Source organism: Trachemys scripta, chromosome 25 (genome assembly GCF_013100865.1).
Source record: "Trachemys scripta elegans isolate TJP31775 chromosome 25, CAS_Tse_1.0, whole genome shotgun sequence".
NCBI lineage: Eukaryota > Metazoa > Chordata > Testudines > Emydidae > Trachemys > Trachemys scripta.
Window position 1 is genome coordinate 169,271 of NC_048322.1, and position 20,974 is coordinate 190,244.

General features: G+C 52.5%; 1 protein-coding gene and 1 long non-coding RNA gene across 2 annotated transcripts in view; both read right to left on the reverse strand.

The window, feature by feature from the left end:
• The window catches only part of LOC117870016 (zinc finger protein 850-like), a 40,817-nt gene extending 30,165 nt beyond the window's left edge, over positions 1–10,652 (reverse strand). The window contains exons 1-3 of the mRNA XM_034757182.1: positions 10,610–10,652; positions 3,381–3,494; positions 1,297–3,034 (exon numbers count right to left, since the gene is read on the reverse strand). Coding sequence (XP_034613073.1) covers positions 1,297–3,034; positions 3,381–3,494; positions 10,610–10,643 — 1,886 coding nt within the window. The 5' untranslated portion in view covers positions 10,644–10,652. The remainder of the gene's footprint in view (positions 1–1,296; positions 3,035–3,380; positions 3,495–10,609) is intronic.
• A 44-nt stretch (positions 10,653–10,696) lies between these two features.
• On the reverse strand, positions 10,697–20,974 carry LOC117870103. The gene is made up of 3 exons (XR_004643931.1): positions 20,897–20,974; positions 20,435–20,541; positions 10,697–10,736 (listed from the first exon to the last, which is right to left on the reverse strand). It is a non-coding gene; the product is annotated as an uncharacterized LOC117870103 (long non-coding RNA).

The following is a 20,974-nucleotide window of genomic DNA, read 5'->3' on the forward strand; positions in this document are numbered from 1 at the left end:
TAGACAATAGGAGCTGATCACTCTTGGCTATGGGTGGTGTTTTCTTCCAGGGAGCTCACAAGGCAACTAGACTGCTTCAGTATTTTGGATATCAATTACAGATTTATTACTAGAATTGGTCTGATAATTGCTGAGCTGGGTGTGGGCAGGCGTAGGTTCATTAGCATCTGGAGCAGGGATTCCCATGATGCAGTGCATCCCTGCTTTTTTTGGTCCCAGAGTTCAGTGCGGTTCTCTGTTCCTCATTCTTTATGCTAATTCCAGTCCAATCTTTCATGCAGATGAGGCTAGGGGAATTGTCTCGGTTCTTCATTCTTTATTCTAATGGAGATGTTTTAATCTTGTCAGGAGGGGTTGAGGTGTGTCTCCCAACGCCCTTCACTGTTCTTTGCGAGCCTTTTCTCTGATCGGTTTTGGTTCCAACAGAGACCCGGGGGGGGGGGGGGGAGTGTCTTTCATGAGTCAGACAGGCTAGTTACTGCTTCCTGGTTCCCAATAACACAGAGCTGACTGGTATCAGACTGGTATAAATACGATGCTCCCCGTTTTGTGAAAAGAGGGACCCACTCCCATTACTCATGGGACAATGGAGTTGATAGAAAGGACAGTCAGGTCCACGCCATAACAGGACAAACTGCAAAAGGCAAAAATGGACCACTCACCTGGACAAACTGAGGGATAAACAAATAGTAACCATGAAGGCTGCTTGAACTACATGGGAATTAGCAAAACCATTACTAAGGTTCAACTTTTGTTGTGGGTATTTTTAGTAAGTCACAAACAAGACATGGGCAATAAACAAAAATTCATGGAAGCCTGTGACCCGTCCTTGTCTTTCACTAAAAATACCCTGGTCGGGGGGGGGGGGGGAATAACAAACGGAGCCCCATGGGGGGATGACTGTTAGCTGCAGTTCTTGCTCTGGCGACTGACTTAGCCTGGCCACTACTCTGGCCCTGTGGGTTCTCTGGCCTTATGGGCTTACCACTGGCACTGGGATGGTGATGGTTCCTGCTCTGGCCCCAGGAGGCCACTGCTTCTGTGTTGGGGGCTGACAGCTGCTGAAACGGAGGTCCATTCAAGTCACAGAATCCATGACCTCTGTGACAGAATTGGATACATAACCATTAAAAGAAACAACGTGTTGGTCGCTCTAGAGGTTTGTATGGTGTTTAGCTCCCTTGCAAACTTTCTGATGTTTAAGAAGGGCTGAGCGATCAGTCAAGCTTTTCCCACGGTCACGGCATTTGGAGGGTATCTGCTGTGTGGATTCTCTGATGTGTAGAAAGTTGTTACCTCTGAGTGAAGCTTTTCCCGCACTCACCGCACTTGTAAGGTTTCTCCTCTGTGTGGATTCTCTGATGCTGAATAATGTTTGAGCTGTGAGTGAAGGTTTTCCCACACTCACTGCATTCGTAGGGTCTCTCTCCCGTGTGGATTCTCTGATGCATAGTCAGGTCTGAGCTGCAAGTGAAGCTTTTCCTGCATTTGCGGCATACGTAGGGTCTCTCCCGCATGTGGATTCTCTGGTGTTGAAGGAAGGCCGAACTGTCACTGAAGTTTGTTCCACACTCACCGCATTCATAGGGTCTCTCCCCGGTGTGGACTCTCTGATGTGTAGTAAGTTCTGAGCTCTGAGTGAATCTTTTCCCACACTCATTGCATTTATAGGGCCTCTCCCCTCTGTGGATTCTCTGATGTTTAGAAAGGGCTGAGCTGTTAGTATAGCTTTTCCCACACTCATTGCATTTATGGGGCCTCTCCCCTGTGTGGATTCTCTGATGTGCGATGAGGTATGAGCTGCTAGCGAAGCTTTTCCCGCACTCACGGCATTCATATGGTTTCTCCCCTGTGTGGATTCTCTGATGGTTAACAAAGCCTGATCTGTAAGTGAAGTTTTTCCCGCACTCACAGCATTCATAGGGCTTTTCCTTTGTGTGGATTCTCTGATGTGCGGTAAGGCTTGACCTCTGAGTGAAGCTTTTCCCGCACTCACTGCACTTGTAAGGTTTCTCCCCTGTGTGGATTCTCTGATGCTGAATAATGTTTGAGCTGTGAGTGAAGGTTTTCCCGCATTCACTGCATTCGTAGGGTCTCTCTCCCGTGTGGATTCTCTGATGCGTAGTCAGGTCTGAGCGGCGAGTGAAGCTTTTCCCGCATTCGCGGCATACGTAGGGTCTCTCCCGCATGTGGATTCTCTGGTGTTGAAGGAAGGCCGAGCTGCCACTGAAGTTTGTCCCACACTCATCGCATTCATAGGGTCTCTCTCCTGTGTGGATTCTGTGATGTGTAATAAGGTCTGAGCTCTGAATGAAGGTTTTCCCGCACTCACAGCATTCATAGGGCTTCTCCCCTGTGTGGGTTCTCTGATGTTTAATAAGGTTTGAGCTGGAAATGAAGCTTTTCCCACAGTCGCTGCATTTATAGGGTCTCTCCCCGGTGTGGATTCTCTGATGCGTAGTAAGTTCTGAGCGCTGAGTGAACCTTTTCTCGCACTCGCCGCATTCATAGGGTTTCTCACCCGTGTGGATTCTCTGATGCGTAGTAAGTTCTGAGCTCCGAGTGAATTTTTTCCTGCACTCGCTGCATACATAGGGTCTCTCCCCTGTGTGGATTCTCTGATGACTAATAAGGTTTGAATTCTGAGTGAAGGTTTTCCCGCACTCGCTGCATTCATAAGGTTTCTCACCTGTGTGACTTCTCTGATGTCTAATAAGGGCTGAGCAGCAACTAAAGGTTTTCCCGCACTCAGTACATGTATTTTTTCTCTTTCCCCTAAGGATTTCCTGCTGGGCTGTGGTTTCCTTGAGGTCCTTCTGAGTTCCCTGACAGTAAATTAATGTATCCGATTTCTCCCCTGGCTGGTTTCCCTGCTCTCTCTCTGGTCTGTGCTGAATCTCACAGGATTTTCCCTGCTCATGAATCATGGACACATTCCCTTTTGATCTTTGTGATGATGCTCCATGTGATTCTATTTGCTCAGCATCTTCTTGATGAGAATTTTGCTCCTTAGTCTTACGTAGCATAGCATCACCTGCCGTGATAGAGACAGAAACCTCAAAAAGGGATGGAAAAAGGAAGAGCAAACCAAAAAATGTGCTGGAGAGAGGTCAAATAAAAATCAGGAATTGAACTCCCCCAAACTCTTCCCCCAAATGGGAGAGAGGAGGTGATTAATTCAGCCTTCACATCCCATCAAAATTCTCAGTGGGAAGGGAGGAAGCTAATGCCAGGCGTCAGCTATAATCTGTAGGAAGCTATGTGCTACCTCTGCATTGAGGACACCACATCTGCTGGGGACACTCCAAGGTCATTGTAGGGTATCCCAGATTTTTCCATCAGGCACTTACAGATTCAGAGTTAGTTTAATGTTTCCTCACCTGTGCAGGGACGTCTCAGGATCTCTCTTTCCCCTGAACCCTGGAGGTCTGGGACCCACGGTTCTTCCCCCTGTTCCAGCTGGGAGATCACATCAGGTTTGGAAACTGGAAACCCTGCTTAGATTAAAAAAAAATGAGATTGGGGAAATTAATAAGATTTTGTCATCAAAAATTGTCTATTGATTTAACTCCAGTCCTTAGTAAACAAAATCTCAGGGCAAGTTCCCCAGGTCCTCAAAGGTGGAGAACACTGATTATGAGGGACTAAACTACCCACGTATCTGCTAAGAACTCACATAGATAGACACTGAGTGAGTCTGTACACCTATATTCACTATTTTACAAAATTACGATGTTTAGTACAAAGTATGCCTTTTTGAGGTTTCATTTAAAATTCATAATCCACTGAACATTAGCGTCCTGATATAATAAGTGAAGCAACACTATGTATGTAAAGTTATGAGATTTTAATGTATGATAGTCCTGAAAATATGTTACAATTCTGGGGAAGACCCACAGACCTGTTCCTCAGAGAGCAAGGCTATCGCTTGGTTATATGACCATTCTCCGGCGAGGGGAGGTGTGAACAAGAAATTTACTTTTCATTACAGGGGCTGCTTGACGTTTACATCCACAACAGCCAGCCAGTCATCATGACAGCTAAAAATGGAAGATGTTTCCAGTACAAAGTGACGAACAAACTTGAGTCTCTCTCTCTCTCCCTCCCTCCTTTTCTCTCTGCACACGAAATCAACAGCTCCTGAAGAGCTGAGCTTGTGGGGATGGTGAGTCCTGGCTGATAGGAAACCCAGCCTGTCACAAGATATGGTGAGAGAAAGACATTTGCTTTGAATCCGTTTTAGCTGATTAAGTTAGAAGTTGGTTTGCGTTGTATCTTTTATGCCTTTTGTAATCAATTTTGAATTTTATGCCTCATTACCTGTAGTCACTTAAAATCTTTTCTTTTTGTAGTTAATAAACCTGTTTTATTGTTTTATCTAACCAGTTCGTTTGGATTAAAGTGTGTGGGAAACTCTATTTGGGATAACAAGGCTGTACATGTCAATTTGCACTGATTAAATGAACAACTTTATATGAGCTTGCAGTGTTCAGTAGAGTTACATGCTGGAAACTGTTTGGTAACTGGCCAAGAGGGGCTGTTCTCACAGTAAAACAGTGTAAAAGGCACCCAAGGGTGGAGAATTGAGGGAACACAGCTATTGAACAGTCCAAATTGTACCCTGGGTAATGTCACAGACATACATTATGAAAGAGGCTCCTACAAAACAGAGAAGGTAAATCCATGCCCCAGAAAATGAAGTCTCCAGACTGAGGGAAAGTCTCCCTGGCACTGCTTCTTGCTGACAGAGAGACCCAGAGACAAAGAGAGAGTCCTGGGGAAGCTGGGAACAGTAAGCATGGGCTGGTGGGGTTCAGTGGAGAAAGGGAACAGGAAGGGCAGGGATATTACTGAATGCAGGACCTCAGCAGTGCTAGATGTGAAGAAAGCACATATTGTGGAATTGGTGAATCTAGTGAGTCCGGTGTCATGGGAGAGTATGAAAATCCCTGTGTGGAGAACGCTGGGAAACTAGAAGCTATAATTCAGCAGCAACAGACTCTAATTCATCTGGAAAAGCAGCATGCGAAAGATAAGAAGGTCATGTGACTTCAGGAATGATGGAGCCCAAGATTGAAGGAGCTTGCAGAAAAGAGAGATTGTGGCTACTGCTGGGGGAACAAGACTTGCCATGTCTTAAGAAGTGTCTTTACCAACCCAGGCCATTTTCATATTGTTGGTTGCAATCCAGGAGTTGTGTCATCTATAATGCTGGGTGATTTTCAATGTTCTGCTGCTGGAGCTCCCCGTCTGGATGCTCCCAGCCAGCATTCAAGGATGCACTGAGTGTCTGAGTGATAAGTGACCCTGGATCAGCAGCTCAGAATCCAGCAGCCTGCTTCTTACACGCCAGGCACATTCTGGCATCCACCAGCCTTGGATGTCCTGTCAAGAGATAGAAACACTCCCAAACCTGACCGCCAAGGAGAAAGGATGCTTGGTGGATGACCCAGCCCAGAAGCCATTTCAACCTTTGTCTGCAGGAGCCAAATATCTCAAGACCCAGACCGGAGAGCTGTTGCCTATAGCTGTCCAGCTGGAGTCAGAGTCCCAGAGTTACCTGCGCTGAGAGCCCGGAGGATTGAAGCTCCAGGAAGCACGGGAGGAAGTGGCCGAGGGAGGTGGGGTGAGTGGAATCTCCCACCCATGTAAGGTCAGCATGTTGCGGATGGATTCCCCGCTGACCCAGTGGCGGACCACTCCACCACTGTTAGGGTCTTTGGCTGGGACCCGGTTGAGTCGGGTGGGCCCGGGTCCCCCTACCCCAGCTGCCACCCCCACTTTGATGGCAGCCCTTGGATCTGGACACAAGGCATTTGAAGGATGCTGTACTGACTCTGGTCACTAGGCCATGCAGTCCTGAGCTGGAGGGTGGCCATATTGTATCAGGCCATTAGGCCACATAACCCAACACCTAAGGGCAGCCACTTTGACTCTGGCCACTGAGCCACAGTGTCTTGAATCCCAGGGCAGTCCGGTAGACTGTAACCACGGTGTCACCACAGGCATGATCCACCCCAAAGGAGGACGGGGTGTGCACACACCACCGCACACAGTGGAGAATGCAGACAATGACTGGGCCCTGTTGGAAGGCCCCAGTGGGAGGATAGTGCCAAGAGGGTAATCTTTCTTTGTCCGCCTGTCTGTGGCCTTGCCCGAGATACAGACTGAGAAGATATTGAAATGGCAGTGAGGACCCCAAGGCGTTCCTGGTAACATTTGGGCCACCCTGTTGACCCCGTGTCTGAGCGGAACAGCGCAGAAGGCCTACTTGGGGATTAACCAGAACACTTACCACTGTTGTTTTCACCAGGAAAGGTATCCTCCATAGGCCAGGGCCCCAAGCGCTGGCCCAATGCCTACGAGACAGCGCCTGGTGATGGTTGGAACCAGAGAAGTGATCAGGGACCCAGGTAGTGGAGACCGTGGTCCTTGAACAATTCACCCAGATTTGATGGAGTACTACCTGGCAGCTGACAGGGAGGAGGCTCGGCTTTGGAGGTCCAGGAGCCCGGAGAGGATGGCAGGGGGGAGTTCCCATGAAACAGGGCCGAGGGAACACCAACGCTTATCATGACCTCTGGCCAACCCCCCCAAACCCTGAAGACAGGCGCCCCGTCAACCAGACCCAGAGCAGGTGTGAATGAGATCTGCAGGAGAGGCAAAGTCCACCACAGGCAGAAACTAGGTCCGGAGGATCCCGAGACCGCTGCTGTGAGTATAGTCATGAGGGGCAATTTTGCCAGGGGGATGAGATGGACAAGGCTTTCTTCAGGCAACTAACAGAAGTTACTAGATCACAGGCCCTGGTTCTCATGGGGGACTTCAATCATCCCAATATCTGCTAGGAGAGCAATACAGCAGTGCACAGACAATCCAGGAAGTTTTTGGAAAGTATAGGGGACAATTTCCTGGTGCAAGTGCTGGAGGAACCAACTAGGGGCAGAATTCTTCTTGACCTACTGCTCACAAATGGGGAAGAATTGGTAGGGGAAGCAAAAATGGATGGGAACCTGGGAGGCAGTGACCATGAGATGGTTGAGTTCAGGATCCTGACACAAGGAAGAAAGGAGAGCAGCAGAATACAGACCCTGGACTTCAGAAAAGCAGACTTTGACTCCCTCAGGGAACTGATGGGCAAGGTCCCCTGGGAGAATAACATGAGGAGGAAAGGAGTCCAGGACAGCTGGCTGTATTTTAAAGAATCCTTATTGAGATTGCAGGAACAAACCATCCCGATGTGTAGAAAGAATAGTAAATATGGCAGGCGACCAGCTTGGCTTACCAGTGAAATCCTTGCTGATCTTAAACACAAAAAAGAAGCTTACAAGAAGTGGAAGATTGGACAAATGACCAGGGAGGAGTATAAAAATATTGCTCAGGCATGCAGGAGTGAAATCAGGAAGGCCAAATCACACTTGGAGTTGTAGCTAGCAAGAGATGTTAAGAGTAACAAGAAGGGTTTCTTCAGGTATGTTAGCAACAAGAAGAAAGTCTAGAAAAGTGTGAGCCCCTTACTGAATGGGGGAGGCAACCTAGTGACAGAGGATGTGGAAAAAGCTAATGTATTCAATGCTTTTTTCATCTCTGTCTTCACGAACAAGGTCAGCTCCCAGACTACTGCACTGGGCAGCACAGCATGGGGAGGAGGTGACCAGCCCTCTGTGGAGAAAGAAGTGGGTCAGGACTGTTTAGAAAAGCTGGATGAGCACAAGTCCATGGGGCCGGATGTGCTGCATCTGAGGGTGCTGAGGGAATTGGCTGATGTGATTGCAGAGCCATTGGCCATTATCTTTGAAAACTCATGGCGATTGGGGAAGATTGGAAAAAGGCAAATATAGTGCCCATCTTTAAAAAAGGGAAGAAGGAGAATTTGGGGAACTACAGACCGATCAGCCTCACCTCAGTCCCTGGAAAAATCATGGAGCAAGTCCTCAAAGAATCCATTTTGAAGCACTTGGAGGAGAGGAAGGAGAGGATCAGGAACAGTCAACATGGATTCACCAAGGCCAAGTCATGCCTGACCAACCTGATTGCTTTCTATGACGAGATAACTGGCTTTGTGGATATGGGGAAAGCAATGGACGTGATATAACTTGACTTTAGTAAAGCTTTTGATATGGTCTCCCACAGTATTCTTGCCAGCAAGTTAAAGAAGTATGGGCTGGATGAATGGACTATAAGGTGTATAGAAAGCTAGCTAGATAGTCGGGCTCAATGGGTAGTGATCAATGGCTCGATGTCTAGTTGGTAGCCGGTATCAAGCGGAGTGCCCCAAGGGTCGGTTTTGGGGCCAGTTTTGTTCAACCTCTTTATTAATGATCTGGAGGATGGCGTGGACTGCACCCTTCGAAGTTTGCAGATGACATTAAATTGGGAGGAGTGGTAGATACACTGGAGGGTAGGGATAGGGTCCAGAGTGACCTAGACAAATTAGAGGATTGGGCCAAAAGAAATCTGATGAGGTTCAACAAGGACAAGTGCAGAGTCCTGCACTTAGGACGGAAGAATCCCATGCACTGCTACAGACTAGGGACCGAGTGGCTAGGCAGGAGTTCTGCAGAAAAGGACCTGGGGATTACAGTGTATGAGAAGCTGGATATGACTCAGCAGTGTGCCCTTGTTGCCAAGAAGGCTAACGGTATATTGGACTGCATTAGTAGGAGCATTGCCAGCAGATTGAGGGAAGTGATTATTCCCCTCTATTCGGCACTGGTGAGGCCACATCTGAGTATTGTGTCCAGTTTTGGGCCCCCGCTACAGAAAGGATGTGGACAAATTGGAGCAATTCCAGTGGAGGGCAACAAAAATGATTAGGGGGCTGGGGCACATGACTTATGAGCAGAGGCTGAGGGAACTGGAATTGTTTAGTCTGCAGAAGAGGAGAGTGAGGGGGGATTTGATAGCAGCCTTCAACTACCTGAAGGGGGTTCCAAAGAGGATGGAGCTCGGCTGTTCTCACTGGTAGCAGATGACAAACAAGGAGTAATGGTCTCACGTTGCAGTGGAGGAGGTTTAGGTTGGATACTAGGAAACACTATGTCACTAGGAGGGTGGTGAAGCACTGGAATGGGTTCCCTAGGGAGGTGGTGGAATCTCCTTCCTTAGAGGTTTTTAAGGCCCGGCTTGACAAAGCCCTGGCTGGGATGATTTAGTTGGGAATTGGTCCTGCTTTGAGCCGGGGGTTGGACTAGATACCTCTTGAGGTATCTTCCAACCCTGATCTTCTATGAGTCTATGAGTGTGTCTATCGCTTCCCTGTTGAGAATATTTTAAAGTTCTGTAAAACCCACAGGCACACTCTAACACGGTCTGCTCTTTAAAGTTTTGCCAGGATAGTTCTGTTGCTTAGGGCTGTACAAAATCACACTCACTACCCCATCCAACAGAACGACGTTGGCAAAAGATTCAATATAGACACAGTTATGGTGGCAAAAAGTCCATTACAAAAAATGAAGGAAACTGAATACCCATCAACTATTTTACTGCAGAGCTAAGGTTGCCCTGTGCTGTCTCCTGCCTTTGACCATATGGACGGTGGCTAAATTTAAATCTCTGCAAACCAGAAAATGAAATTAATGTCCACGCCATCCCTGCAATGTATCCTTAACTGTGCTCACACCCCCAGCCCTGCAGCTGGTAAGAACCACTGGGAATGGTTCTGTCAGGGTGGTGGAAAGGTGAATAAACTACCCCAGTCCCTGGAGAATTCTCCATCTGTTCAAGTCTTCATGTCAAAGCCAGATGCCTTCCTGGAAGATGATTTAGTCCAACACAAGGTGTTCAGCTCAGTACAGCAGAGACCGGATGAAATTTTACAATCTGGGTGATACAGGAGATCAGCCTAGATGACCAAATTATCCCTTCTGGCCTTAAAATTCTATCAATCTATAATAGATACGAGGAAGGACTAAGAGAACGTGCCATTGTTTGTGTTCTGTTCACAGACGGGAACACCAGCATTTATCCGCATGTCCTGCAGTTGTGTGCACTGGGTCAGCTGCAGCTGTAATCGGATGGTGGAGGGAGCAGTTGGAGCAGCCTGGCAGAGCTGTGACTGTGGTATGCAGAGAGGTGTATATGACCCCTGAGGGACTGAGACTGCCCCATTTCAGTGCTGAGTGTTGTAGGCTGTGTCACTAAAGATGCACAAAGGGGAGTTCTTGCGCAGAGGATTGTCAGCAGTTTGGTGGGATACACGCTAGTGATCTCCAGGGCTCAGTGAGGGGCAAGTGAAGGCAACGACTCAGAAGGAATCCTCACGGTGAGGGTAGGGGGGTGGGATCAGTTTGCAAGTCGGAGCCTGTTTGTGTGGAGTAGGCTCAGTGTGTGAGTGAGGAGCAGGGGGTGGAAGCTTCTTTTCTTTATGCGGGACCCAAATCCCAGTTTTACCTTAGCAAAGAGAAGATATGTGACATTGTGCTGTACTGCTCCTGTGCTCTGTTCCCAAAGTGTCGTGTAGCAGGGGAGGGCAGAGTGTTAGTGTGTGTGTCACTGGTATGCTGGGGTGATGCTGAAACAGGGCAGAGTACAAGTTGCATTGTAGGGGTGACGTGAACCTTATTTCATCATTTCCCCTTCCAAGAACCAAGGGGACGGGAATCCTTACCCAGCGAGGTCACATTCTCATAGTTCTCCTGCATGACGGCTCTGTAGAGGGCTCTCTGAGCGGGGTCCAGCAGAGCCCCCTCTTCCCTGGTGAAATACACAGCCACCTCCTCGAAGGTCACTGGCCCCTGAAAGAGCAAGAGTCCAACACTCAGTACCTGCTGCCCCACTCACAGCCCCACACTTCATGGGGGAGAGGAGCCAATCAAATGAAAGCGCTGGATGGTTTTGCATCCCACCTCCACACCACTCAGAGCATCCAGGAAACACCAGGGTCAGGGGACAGAGAGAGCCCCTGGTCTCTCCCAGCAGATCCATCACACAGCTACTAGCCACAGACTGATACAGGAGTTGGAGCCCCTAACTGGATTGTCTTGTGATTGTATAGTGAATTTAAATATTTAGTGGCTACTTTTTGTAGATAATATTTTTTTAATTTATTTAAAGCCTAACTATTCTGAGTAACACAGGGCCCTGGGGTCATGTAGTAATTTTTCTCGTCAGAAGGGGGTCGTGGTCCAATGAAGTTTAAGAACTTCTGGCTTAGAGCATCCAGGAAACATCAGGGTGAGGGGACAAATCTCCTAGTAGCTTCATCACACACCTACTAGCCACAGACTGATACAGGACATGGAGCCCCTAGCAGGGTCCAGGGCAAGCTCCCTGGTAGGAAGCCCAACCCCCTCCTCATTGTGAGGAGCTGGATATGAAGGGAGGGGAATCTCCCCTAAGCCTGACTGTTGAGTGCCCCCTTCATATCTCACAGCAGCCGCTGGTTAGTCGGGTCAGGCTCCAGCACTGGGAGTCTGGTCAGTTTTTCTAGCCCCAAGTAGGTGGGTTATTTTCTGTTCCACAAATAAGAGCATTTCCACCTACGAACCTCATGGGTCTGTTCCTAGAATCTAGGCCACTTATTAAACAACTCCCAGCAGGTTTGCCACACCCTGTCCTCCTCCCTTCCCCACCCTGTGCATTTCCTGCCCACTCCAACCTCCAAACCAGACTGTGCAAACCTTCCCATCGCCGGTGTATTTGCTGCCCCTCTCCCTCCTGCAGGAACCCACCAGCAACCCCCCAACAATCCCTGTCATAACTATAAAGGAAAGGGTAACAGCCCTCCTGTGTACAGTACTAGAAAATCCCTCCTGGCCAGAGACTCCAAAATCCTTTTCCCTGTAAAGGGTTAAGAAGCTCAGGTAACCTGGCTGACACCTGACCCAAAGGACCAATAAGGGGACAAGAAACTTTAAAATCTTGGTGGGGGAAAGGCTTTTGTTTGTGTTCTTTGTTTTGGTTGTTGTTCGCTCTTGGGACTAAGAGGACCAGACATCAGTCCAAGCTCTCCAAATCTTCTGAACAAGTCTCTCATATTTCAAACTTGTAAGTAACAGCCAGGCAAGGTGTGTTAGGTTTATCTTTGTTTTCTCAACTTGTAAATGTTCCTTTTGCTAGAGTGTTTATCTTTGTTTGCTATAGCTTTGAACTTAATGCTAGAGGGTGCTCTTTGAATCTGATTACCCTGTAAAATTATTTTCCATCCTGATTTTACAGAGATGATTTTTACCTTTCTTTCTTTAATTAAAAACCTTCTTTTTAAGAACCTCATTGATTTTTCCTTGTTTTAAGCTCCAAGGGGTTTTGGATCGGTGTTCACCAGGGAATTCATGGAGGAGTTTCTCAAGGCTTCCCAGGGAAGGGAACTAGCTTTGGGAATGGTGGCAGCAAAACCAGATCTAAGCTGGTAGTTAAGCTTAGAAGTTTTCATGCAGATCCCCACATCTGTACCCTAAAGTTCAGAGTGGGGAAGGAACCTTGACAATCCCTAACTGAGCTGGCTCCTCTGCAGCCATTTCCCTTCCCTGTCCCAAGGGAGGCTGGGATCAGCTGGAGCGAAACGTGGGCGTCATTCTGCAGCCTGGCAGGGCGAGAAGGGCAGTTGTGGAGGTTTCAGAACTGACTTTAGTTCATTTCACATCACGCTTCCCCCAGACCTTTCCCTGCAGACAGACACCCCAGATTCTGCCACACTGGGAAAATGCTTGATTTCTTTATTACAGCGTAGACCTGGCCCCTCCTGCCTGGCTAAGCCCACAGAAATATTTTTAACCTCCCTTCTCCCTCCCCATAACAAAATCTCTGAACACAATGCTAGAAAAAAGCAGAACCAAAGGCGTCTCTGTGGGGGATTCCCTCTGACACTGACCCCCAAGCCATGCACACCCAAGCTGGGGGAATATGGAGTCAGGAACTGGCTTGTCCTCTGTCTGATTTTACCCAGGGATGCTGAAATACAAGTCTCTGGGCAGATGGGAGATCTAGAAATCCCTCTTGCCACTTATTTCTCCCACGGCCCCTTTCAGTCTCTTTTCCCCCCTCTATCTTCTTTGCCCTGTCCCCTCTCCCTGCCCCCCTGGCTGGGAAAGTCCCATTCCTGGGTTGTTTGCTCCCCCATGGCTGAATTTGCTCCTGCAATTGCTAATGGGAGGAGAAACGAGGAGGGGATCTTTGTGCAGAGTCACTTTCATGCCAGTCCCCAGCACTTTCCCAGAGGTCTCTCAGTTACTTGGAATGTCTGGCTCAGAATTTGGTATTAACAGGGCTCAGGGCTGGCCTAGGGGCTAGTACCAGCTGGAAAAAGTCCTCATCTTAGCCGGGCACACAAAAACCACCAGAGCTCTCTGGGGAGAGCAGCTAATGAAACCACCTCCCCATAAGGACAGCTGCTGATCTCATTTGCCCCACTGTTCATCTGGAGTTACTCCTTGTCTTTCCTTGCCATGACTCCGGATTAACACTGGTCTCAATGACACCAGAAGCACAGTTCAGAAAGGAGGAGGCCAGAATCCTCTTCAACAGGTCACTGTGTGGCAGTGCTAACCCCCTTCCCACCTCTCTCCCTCCCCAGATTTAGGACAAGGACTCAGGGGAAGAGTTTTCCCCACCGAACCAGAAGTTCCTGCAGTTTTCCAGAGGAGAGAGAAGCAAAATCTGTGTTGATTTCACCTCACAGTGTCTGATATGTGGATAGAAAGTTACCACCAGCCTCTGCTGGCCACTCACACAGGCAGAGGAAACCCTGGGGGGTGCATCTTTAACAGGAGACGGGAAGGCCTGAAAGGCCAAAATAGGTAAGAAATGTCCATGCCCTGTCACTAGCAAATAATGGCCACCATGAATCCACCCCAGAGGTGGCTGCATCTTAGCACTGTGGGAAGCAACGCCTCACGGAGACCATTTGTCATGGGGTTTGGGATATTTCTGGAGCCACGCTGCACTCAGAGCGACGACCTCAGCCTGTGCCAGCTGGAGAAAAGAAAAGGGTCCAGCCAACTCTCCTGTTACCAGCTGGGACCCACTGATCCCCCAAACAGGGGAAGGCCTCTGGCTTTGATGGGTATTAAATATGTGGCTGGTCCTTTTCATCGGCAAACCTTTTAACAGGGCGAAATTCGTAATAGACACCTAGAGAGAAAGTGGTGCAAATCTTTAGGGAATTTTATATCAACCTGTGAGATTTGCCGAGAAAACGTGTCACAAAATCCACATGGTGGGTGGTTTGAAGGGATTTTACGGGGCTATGGAATAAGGGGGCGGGAAAGGGGGCGGTTTGAAGGGATTTTACGGGGCTATGGAATAAGGGAGGGGAAGGGGGCAGTTTGAAGGGATTTTACGGGACTCTGGAATAAGGGGAGGGGAAAGGGGGCGGTTTGAAGGGATTTTACAGGGCTATGGAATAAGGGGAGGGGAAAGGGGGCAGTTTGAAGGGATTTTACGGGGCTCTGAAATAAAGAGGAGGAAAAGGGGGCAATTTGAAGGGATTTTACGGGGCTCTGGAATAAGGGGGGAAAGAGGGCAGTCTGAAGGGATTTTACAGGGCTCTGGAATAAGGGGGGGGAAGCGGGCAGTTTGAAGGGATTTTACGGGGCTCTGGAATAAGGGGAGGGGAAAGGGGGCAGTTTGAAGGGATTTTACGGGGCTATGGAATAAGGGAGAGGGAAAGGGGGGCGGTTTGAAGGGATTTTACAGGGCTATGGAATAAGGGGGGGAAAGGGGGCAGTTTGAAGGGATTTTACAGGGCTCTGGAATAAGGGGAGGGGAAAGGGGGGCGGTTTGAAGGGATTTTACGGGGCTATGGAATAAGGGGAGGACGGGGCAGTTTGAAGGGATTTTATATGACTGTCCAACACATAAACAAAGGAATGATTCCCCCCCCCCACCATTCCCATGGCCAGCAGGGGGTCCTTGGAGGGGTTGATTTCACAGGGCAAAGGAGGGGAAGCTGGCCTGGGAAGAGGGACGGGGGCAGTAGCAGGGCATGTGGAAGTGACTGGCAATTGGTGGCCGGGGGCAGTTCGTGGGCCGTGACTGGGATTGTGTAACGGGGTCGGGGCCGTCCCCATGGGGGACACATGCTCCCCCCTTCCCCGCCCTGGCCAAGACCGCCCCCCCCATCCACACCCCAGAGACAGCCGGGTCTCAGGGCTCCCCCGAACGGCCCCCATTAGCCCCAACCCCTTTGGGGGAATGACTCCAGGCAACAATTTTCCACAAATGAGTGTAGAGAAAATGAGTGGGAGACTCCTCCCAATCAGAGATTTGCAATGGCCATTTGAGGGTTATGGAGAGACCAGGTGGGAATCGGGGGAGACCAGAGAGCTGATGGTTGAGGGGAAAGGGGGGAATGTCCCCAGATTTTATAGCCACGTGTGTGATACTGAGAGAGAAAAGGGGCAGAACTAGAGAGAATTTGTATCGGAGTGAGAGGCACAAACAGGGACCGGATCCATTTCCTCCTGGCTGGGAATTTCCTGGCTGCACAGAGACAGTTCACCCCACACACACACCTGCCCCACTGACCTTCCCCTCCTGACACCCCCACCCCACCAGGCCCCAGGCTTTGTCCCCACCTGGATGCCAATCTCGGGGCTTTTGTTCTCCCCTATTCCTGCCTCCTTCCTCCCGGCACCCACCTGCTCCAGCTCCTTCCTGTGCCCTGCAACCCCCACCCGGGGGAGCTGGGGGGGCCAACACCGGGAGCTGCTGATCAGGGACCGGGCTGTTGGCTCGGAGAGCCGGCAAGTCCTGTGCTGGGACTGGGAGCCAGGACTCCTGGGTTCTCTTCCTGGCGCTGGAAGGGGAGTGGGGGCCGGTGGGTTACAGCGGGGGGTGGGGCTGGGAGCCATGTCTCCTGGGTTCTCTCCCTGGCGCTGGGAGGGGAGTGGAGGCTGGTGGGTTAGAGCGGGGAGGCTGGGAACCAGGATTCCTGGGTTCTCTCCCCAGCTCTGGGGGCAGGGGGGCGCTGGGAGCCAGGACTCCTGGGTTCTCTCCCTGGCTCTGGGAGGGGAGTGGGGGTTGATGGGTTAAAGCAGGGGGGGCTGGGAGCCAGGACTCCTGGGTTCTCTCCTGGCTCTGAGGTGACAGCGGGGTCTAGTGGTTAGAGCAGGGGCTGGGGGACTGGGAGCCAGGATGCCTGGGTTCTAATCCTTGGTGTCTCACTCTGGGGGACGTTTGTCCCTCTGTGCCTCAGTTTCCCCATGAGTAACCTGACGCTGATTACTGCTTCTCATGGGGTTGTTCGGGAAAGCTGGGAAGCAGGCGGGGGCATCCTCCCATCTCCCCCACCATGGTTCTTCCCTATCCCTGTTGTGGTGAGGTGGCTGAGCCGTGCCACGGGCTGGGTGTCCCTGCTCTGGCTTGAGGGCAGCGTGTGCTTGCGGGGTCCCATGGCAAGGAGTTCCCCGGGCTCGAGGCACCACAGGTCCAGATCGGCACAGCCAATCCAGGGTCCCCATCCCCGCCCCCGCCCTGTGTGGGTGGAGAGACCCTCCTGCCTGACATCAGAGGCAGGGGTATGGCCCAGAGGCTCCAATGCCAGGTGGGTGGGTGACACGAGGGTGGTGATTGGCTATGGCCAGGGGATCCCGGCCCAGCACCAACTGATTAGTGAGGAGGAGTGTGGCCGGAAGTAGCCTTCACTCATGGACCCCGCCCAGACAATCCCAGGACCCCTCCCCTGATATCTCCCTAGCCAGAGAGCCCCCTGGGACCCTCACTGCCTGCCAGGGGCCAGACCCCAGACACCACCCCAAGAACCCCCCACTAGGACCTCCCCACCAGTCAGGGATCCCCATGGGATCCCCCTCCCCACCCTCCCACTTGCCTGGTAACCTCCCACCAGACCTCCACTGCCTGTCTGGGACCTCCCAAGGGACACGCCCCCAGAGACACCCCCCCCCATTTGAAACGTAGTCCCTCACTGCCTGCCTGAGGCCCCGCTCCTGCCCCCCCTAAGCGGGATCCCGCACACCCCCTACCTAGGATCCCCTGACCCAGCACCTGGGACCATTGCCCTCCGTGCTCTGGGCATGGCAGGGACCCTGGAGCCAGAGGGGAAAAAGGCCAGATAGCCCCCCTGTCCCCAGCCCCCGCTGGCTAGATGGGTCCCCGAGACTCTGGGACAGCCCAGGCCACCAGCACCCACTCACTAAACCTAACAACAGCCCTGAGCCCAAAGTATCTGAGTCCTCAACTGTTCCAGGGCACAGGCAGGAAATCGGGGGGACCTGGGGCCCCCGAAGTGGGAGAGAATTAGTCAAATGCAATACCCCCAGATAATCCTGGTGTGTGATGAAGCAGACCCATGGCCCATACGCCCACCCCCTCCCCCACAGTTGTCCCCAGGGGCTGCCAGCCCCCCTTGGCTCTGGCTTGCTCCCAGGACAAGTCAAGCAACAGGATATCAGCCCTGTTATAGTTTTGACTTCCTTTTGTTTGTTTTAAACCTGCTGCCTAGTCATTTCATTGCGTGACCCCTAGTTCTTGTGTTATGAGCAGGAGTAAAATGAACCAAAGGAAGTATTTCTTCACACAACGCACAGTCAACCTGTGGAACTCCTTGCCAGAGGATGTTGTGAAGTCCAAGACTAGAACAGGGTTCAAAAAAGAACAAGATCAGTTCATGGAGGATAGGTCCATCAGTGGCCATTAGCCAGGATGGGCAGGGATGGTGTCCCTAGCCATGGGCAGCGAGTTACATTCTCTCATGGTGCCCGGGCTCCAGGAACATTCAGGGCTGGGGGCCCTGCTCCACCAATATTTGGAGCTGGGTCTCTCCCCCAGCCCTGCCTGGAGTGGGCCGTGGCCCTTGCCAGCCACCCCTCCCCCGGCACATCCCCCGCCTGGCCCCGGAGCATCTGCACCCCAAACTCCTCATCTCCAGCCCTGCTCCACCCCAGAGCCCGCACCCCCAGCCAGAGCCTTCACCCCCCTGCACCCCAACCCTCTGCCCTAGTCCTGAGCCCCTCCAACACCCCAAACCCCTCATCCCCAGCCTCGCCCCACCCCAGAGCCTGCACCCCCAGCCAGAGCCCTCACCCCCTGCACCCCAACCCTCTGCCCTAGTCCTGAGCCCCTCAAACACCCCAAACCCCTCATCCCTGGCCCCAGCCAGAGCCCTCATCCCCCCGTACCCCAACCCTCTACCCTAGCCTTCCCTCCCAGAGCTTGCAGCCCCTCCCATCCCCAGATTCCCTCCCAGAGCCTGCACCCCCCCCCTTTGCACCCCCCCCCACCCCCAAATGCCCTCCCAGAGCCTGCACCCCTCACCCCCTCCTACACCCCCAGCCCAGAGCCTGCACCCAAACTCTGTCCCAAAGCCTGCACCCAAACTCCGTCCCAGAGCCTGCAGCCCTGCTCCAGTCCGGAGCCTGCACCCAGCACCATCCCAGAGCCTGCTCCCCAGACCCCCTCCCAAACTCCCTCCCAGAGCCCAATCTCTCACCCCTTCGGCACCCAAACTCCCTCCCAGGGCCTGCACCCCAGACCTCCTCCCCCCCACCCAAACTCTCTCCCAGAGCCTTAAGCAGGTGGGGGGCGGAGTTTGGGGGGGGTGTTCTGGGCACCACCAAAATTTCTACAAACCTACCACCCCTGTCTCTAGCCTCTGTTTGCCAGAAGCTGGGAATGAGTGACAGGGGATGGATCACTAGATCATTACCTGCTCTGTCCATTCCCTCCGGGGCGCCTGGCACTGCCCGCTGTCGGCAGACAGGACGCTGGGCTGGACAGACCTTTGCTGTGACCCAGCCTGGCCGCTCTTACGTCCTTATGACACCTGGCAACCCTATAGTGGCACCCGGCTGCCTCCGTTAGACATTGCAGGGCCAGTGCAGATATGGCAGGGGAGGGGGTATCAGCTCTCAGGGAATTTGGGGGTGCCCCTTTGGGGGTGGGGAGACACCTGGCACAGTTACAGTGGGGGAGGGGATATCAGTTCTCAGAGGGAATTTGGGGGTGCACGGGTGGGGAGACACCCGGCACGGTTACAGCGAGGAAGGGGGTGTCAGTTGTCGGGGGGGATTTGGGGGTGCACCCATGGGGATGGGGAGACACCTGGCACGGTTACAGCAGGGGAGGGGGTATCAGCTCTCCGGGGGAGACTTGGGGGTGCGCCCGTGGGGGTGGGGAGACACTAGGCACGGTTACAGTGGGGGAGGGGGTCAGTTATCTGGGTGGAATTTGGGGGTGCACCAGTGGGGGTGGGGAAACACCCAGCACAGCTACGGCGAGCGAGAGGGGTCAGTTCTCGGCGACACTGGAGCGGGGGGGGAAGATGACAGCGCAATCCCCGATGGGAGGCGGGGCTGAGGCGCGCGTGACCCTTGCGCGGGGGCGGGAAGGGGGAGGTGCCCACTCTTCCCATCTACTCTCAGAGCCGGGGGGCGGGGCCGTAAGGCGGCTGGGAGCAGCCCGGAAGTGACGTCACGCGAGACGTGCCGAGGGGCTCCATGGGGGTGGATTCCCTCAGGGCGGTTGGAGCAGCGCCGCGAGCCGGGACGGAAACCCTCCTCCCCCCCCCCCCTCGCGCGCGGTGGGATTTTCTGTTAGGGCGGTTGGAGCAGCGAACGTTGGCCCGGGCACGTCATCCTGACCTGCTGAGACTTGCGGGGGTCCGATCCGTGGCGTGGGGGCGTGGCCAGGGGGCCGGGTGGCAGTCTGCGGGGGGACATGGCGGAAAATCCATGGGGGGGAGGGTGAATGTGTGTGGGGGGTGAGGGGTTGTCCATGGGGCAGGAGTCTGGGGGCGTGGCTGTGGGGGTGGTGTAGGGGGAAGTGGGGGGGGAAGAGGGGTGAGTGGGGGTGTAGGGGGAAGTGGGGTGTGTGGGTGAAGCTGTGGGGGTGGAGGGGAAGGGGGCTGGCTGTGGGAGGTGGGTGTAGGGGGAAGGGGGTTGGCTGTGCGGTAGATGTAGGGGGAAGTGGGGGGAAGAGGGGTGGGTGGGGGTGTAGGGGAAGTGGGGTGGGTGTGCGGGGGAAGCAGTTTGGATGTGGGAGATGATGGGGGAAGTGCAGTGGCTGTGGAGGGTGTGTGTGTGGGGGGAAGATCAGTGGTTTGAGCATTGGCCTGCTAAACCCAGGGTTGTGAGTTCAATCCTTGAGGGGGCCATTTAGGGATCTGGGGCAAAATCTGTCAGGGATGATACTTGGTCCTGCTAGTGAAGTCAGGGGACTGGATTTAATGACCTTTCAAGGTGCCTTCCAGTTCTAGATTCTATGTTTCTGAGCGGGGGGGGAAGAAGCGGTGTGTGGCTGTGGGTTGGTGCCGCTGTAGTTCATCCAGGCATGAACTCCAAGCATGCCATGGCCTCTAGCTCCCCAGACTGGAGGATCACAGCCCTCCCCTCTGGACACTACACTCCAGCAGCCAGCCCTCCTCAGTCGGACAGCAGGGAACGTTTCTATCCCTCCCGTTGCCCCCGGCCAACAGGAGTAACGCTCAAGGAATTTCCTGCAGGCAGCAGCCTAGAATTAGTGATCAGTCGTCACTTACCCCAAAACTCACACCACCTTCTGGTTGCCTCCAGTCACTTCCCCCAGATCAATGGGTCCCCTGAATCTCCCACCAAAGGGAACGCCTGGAGCCGCTCCTGGAATAAACTAGGACAGAGGAATCGGAGCGTTATTTACACGTTAAAGCGAGCCGATATCTACACCACGAGTTACTAGCTAAATCCGGAGAGACCTTTGTCCCTGTGCTTGGTAGTCCAGCCCAAACCGCCTTTTGTGGCTTCTTCAGCTTTCCCCAAAACAACCAGCCTCAGGGCCATGGAACAGCCAGACTGTTGATCTTTACTTTGCTGGCCTTGTTTTGGAGTTTCTGCAGCTTCTTCCTTTCATAGATTCATAGACTCTAGGACTGGAAGGGACCTCGAGAGGTCATCGAGTCCAGTCCCCTGTCCTCACTGCAGGACCAAATACTGTCTAGACCATCGCGGATAGACATTTATCTAACCTGCTCTTAAATATCTCCAGAGATGGAGATTCCACCACCTCAGTTTGTGACTCTGTTCTCACAGCAAGGCAGGCGGGG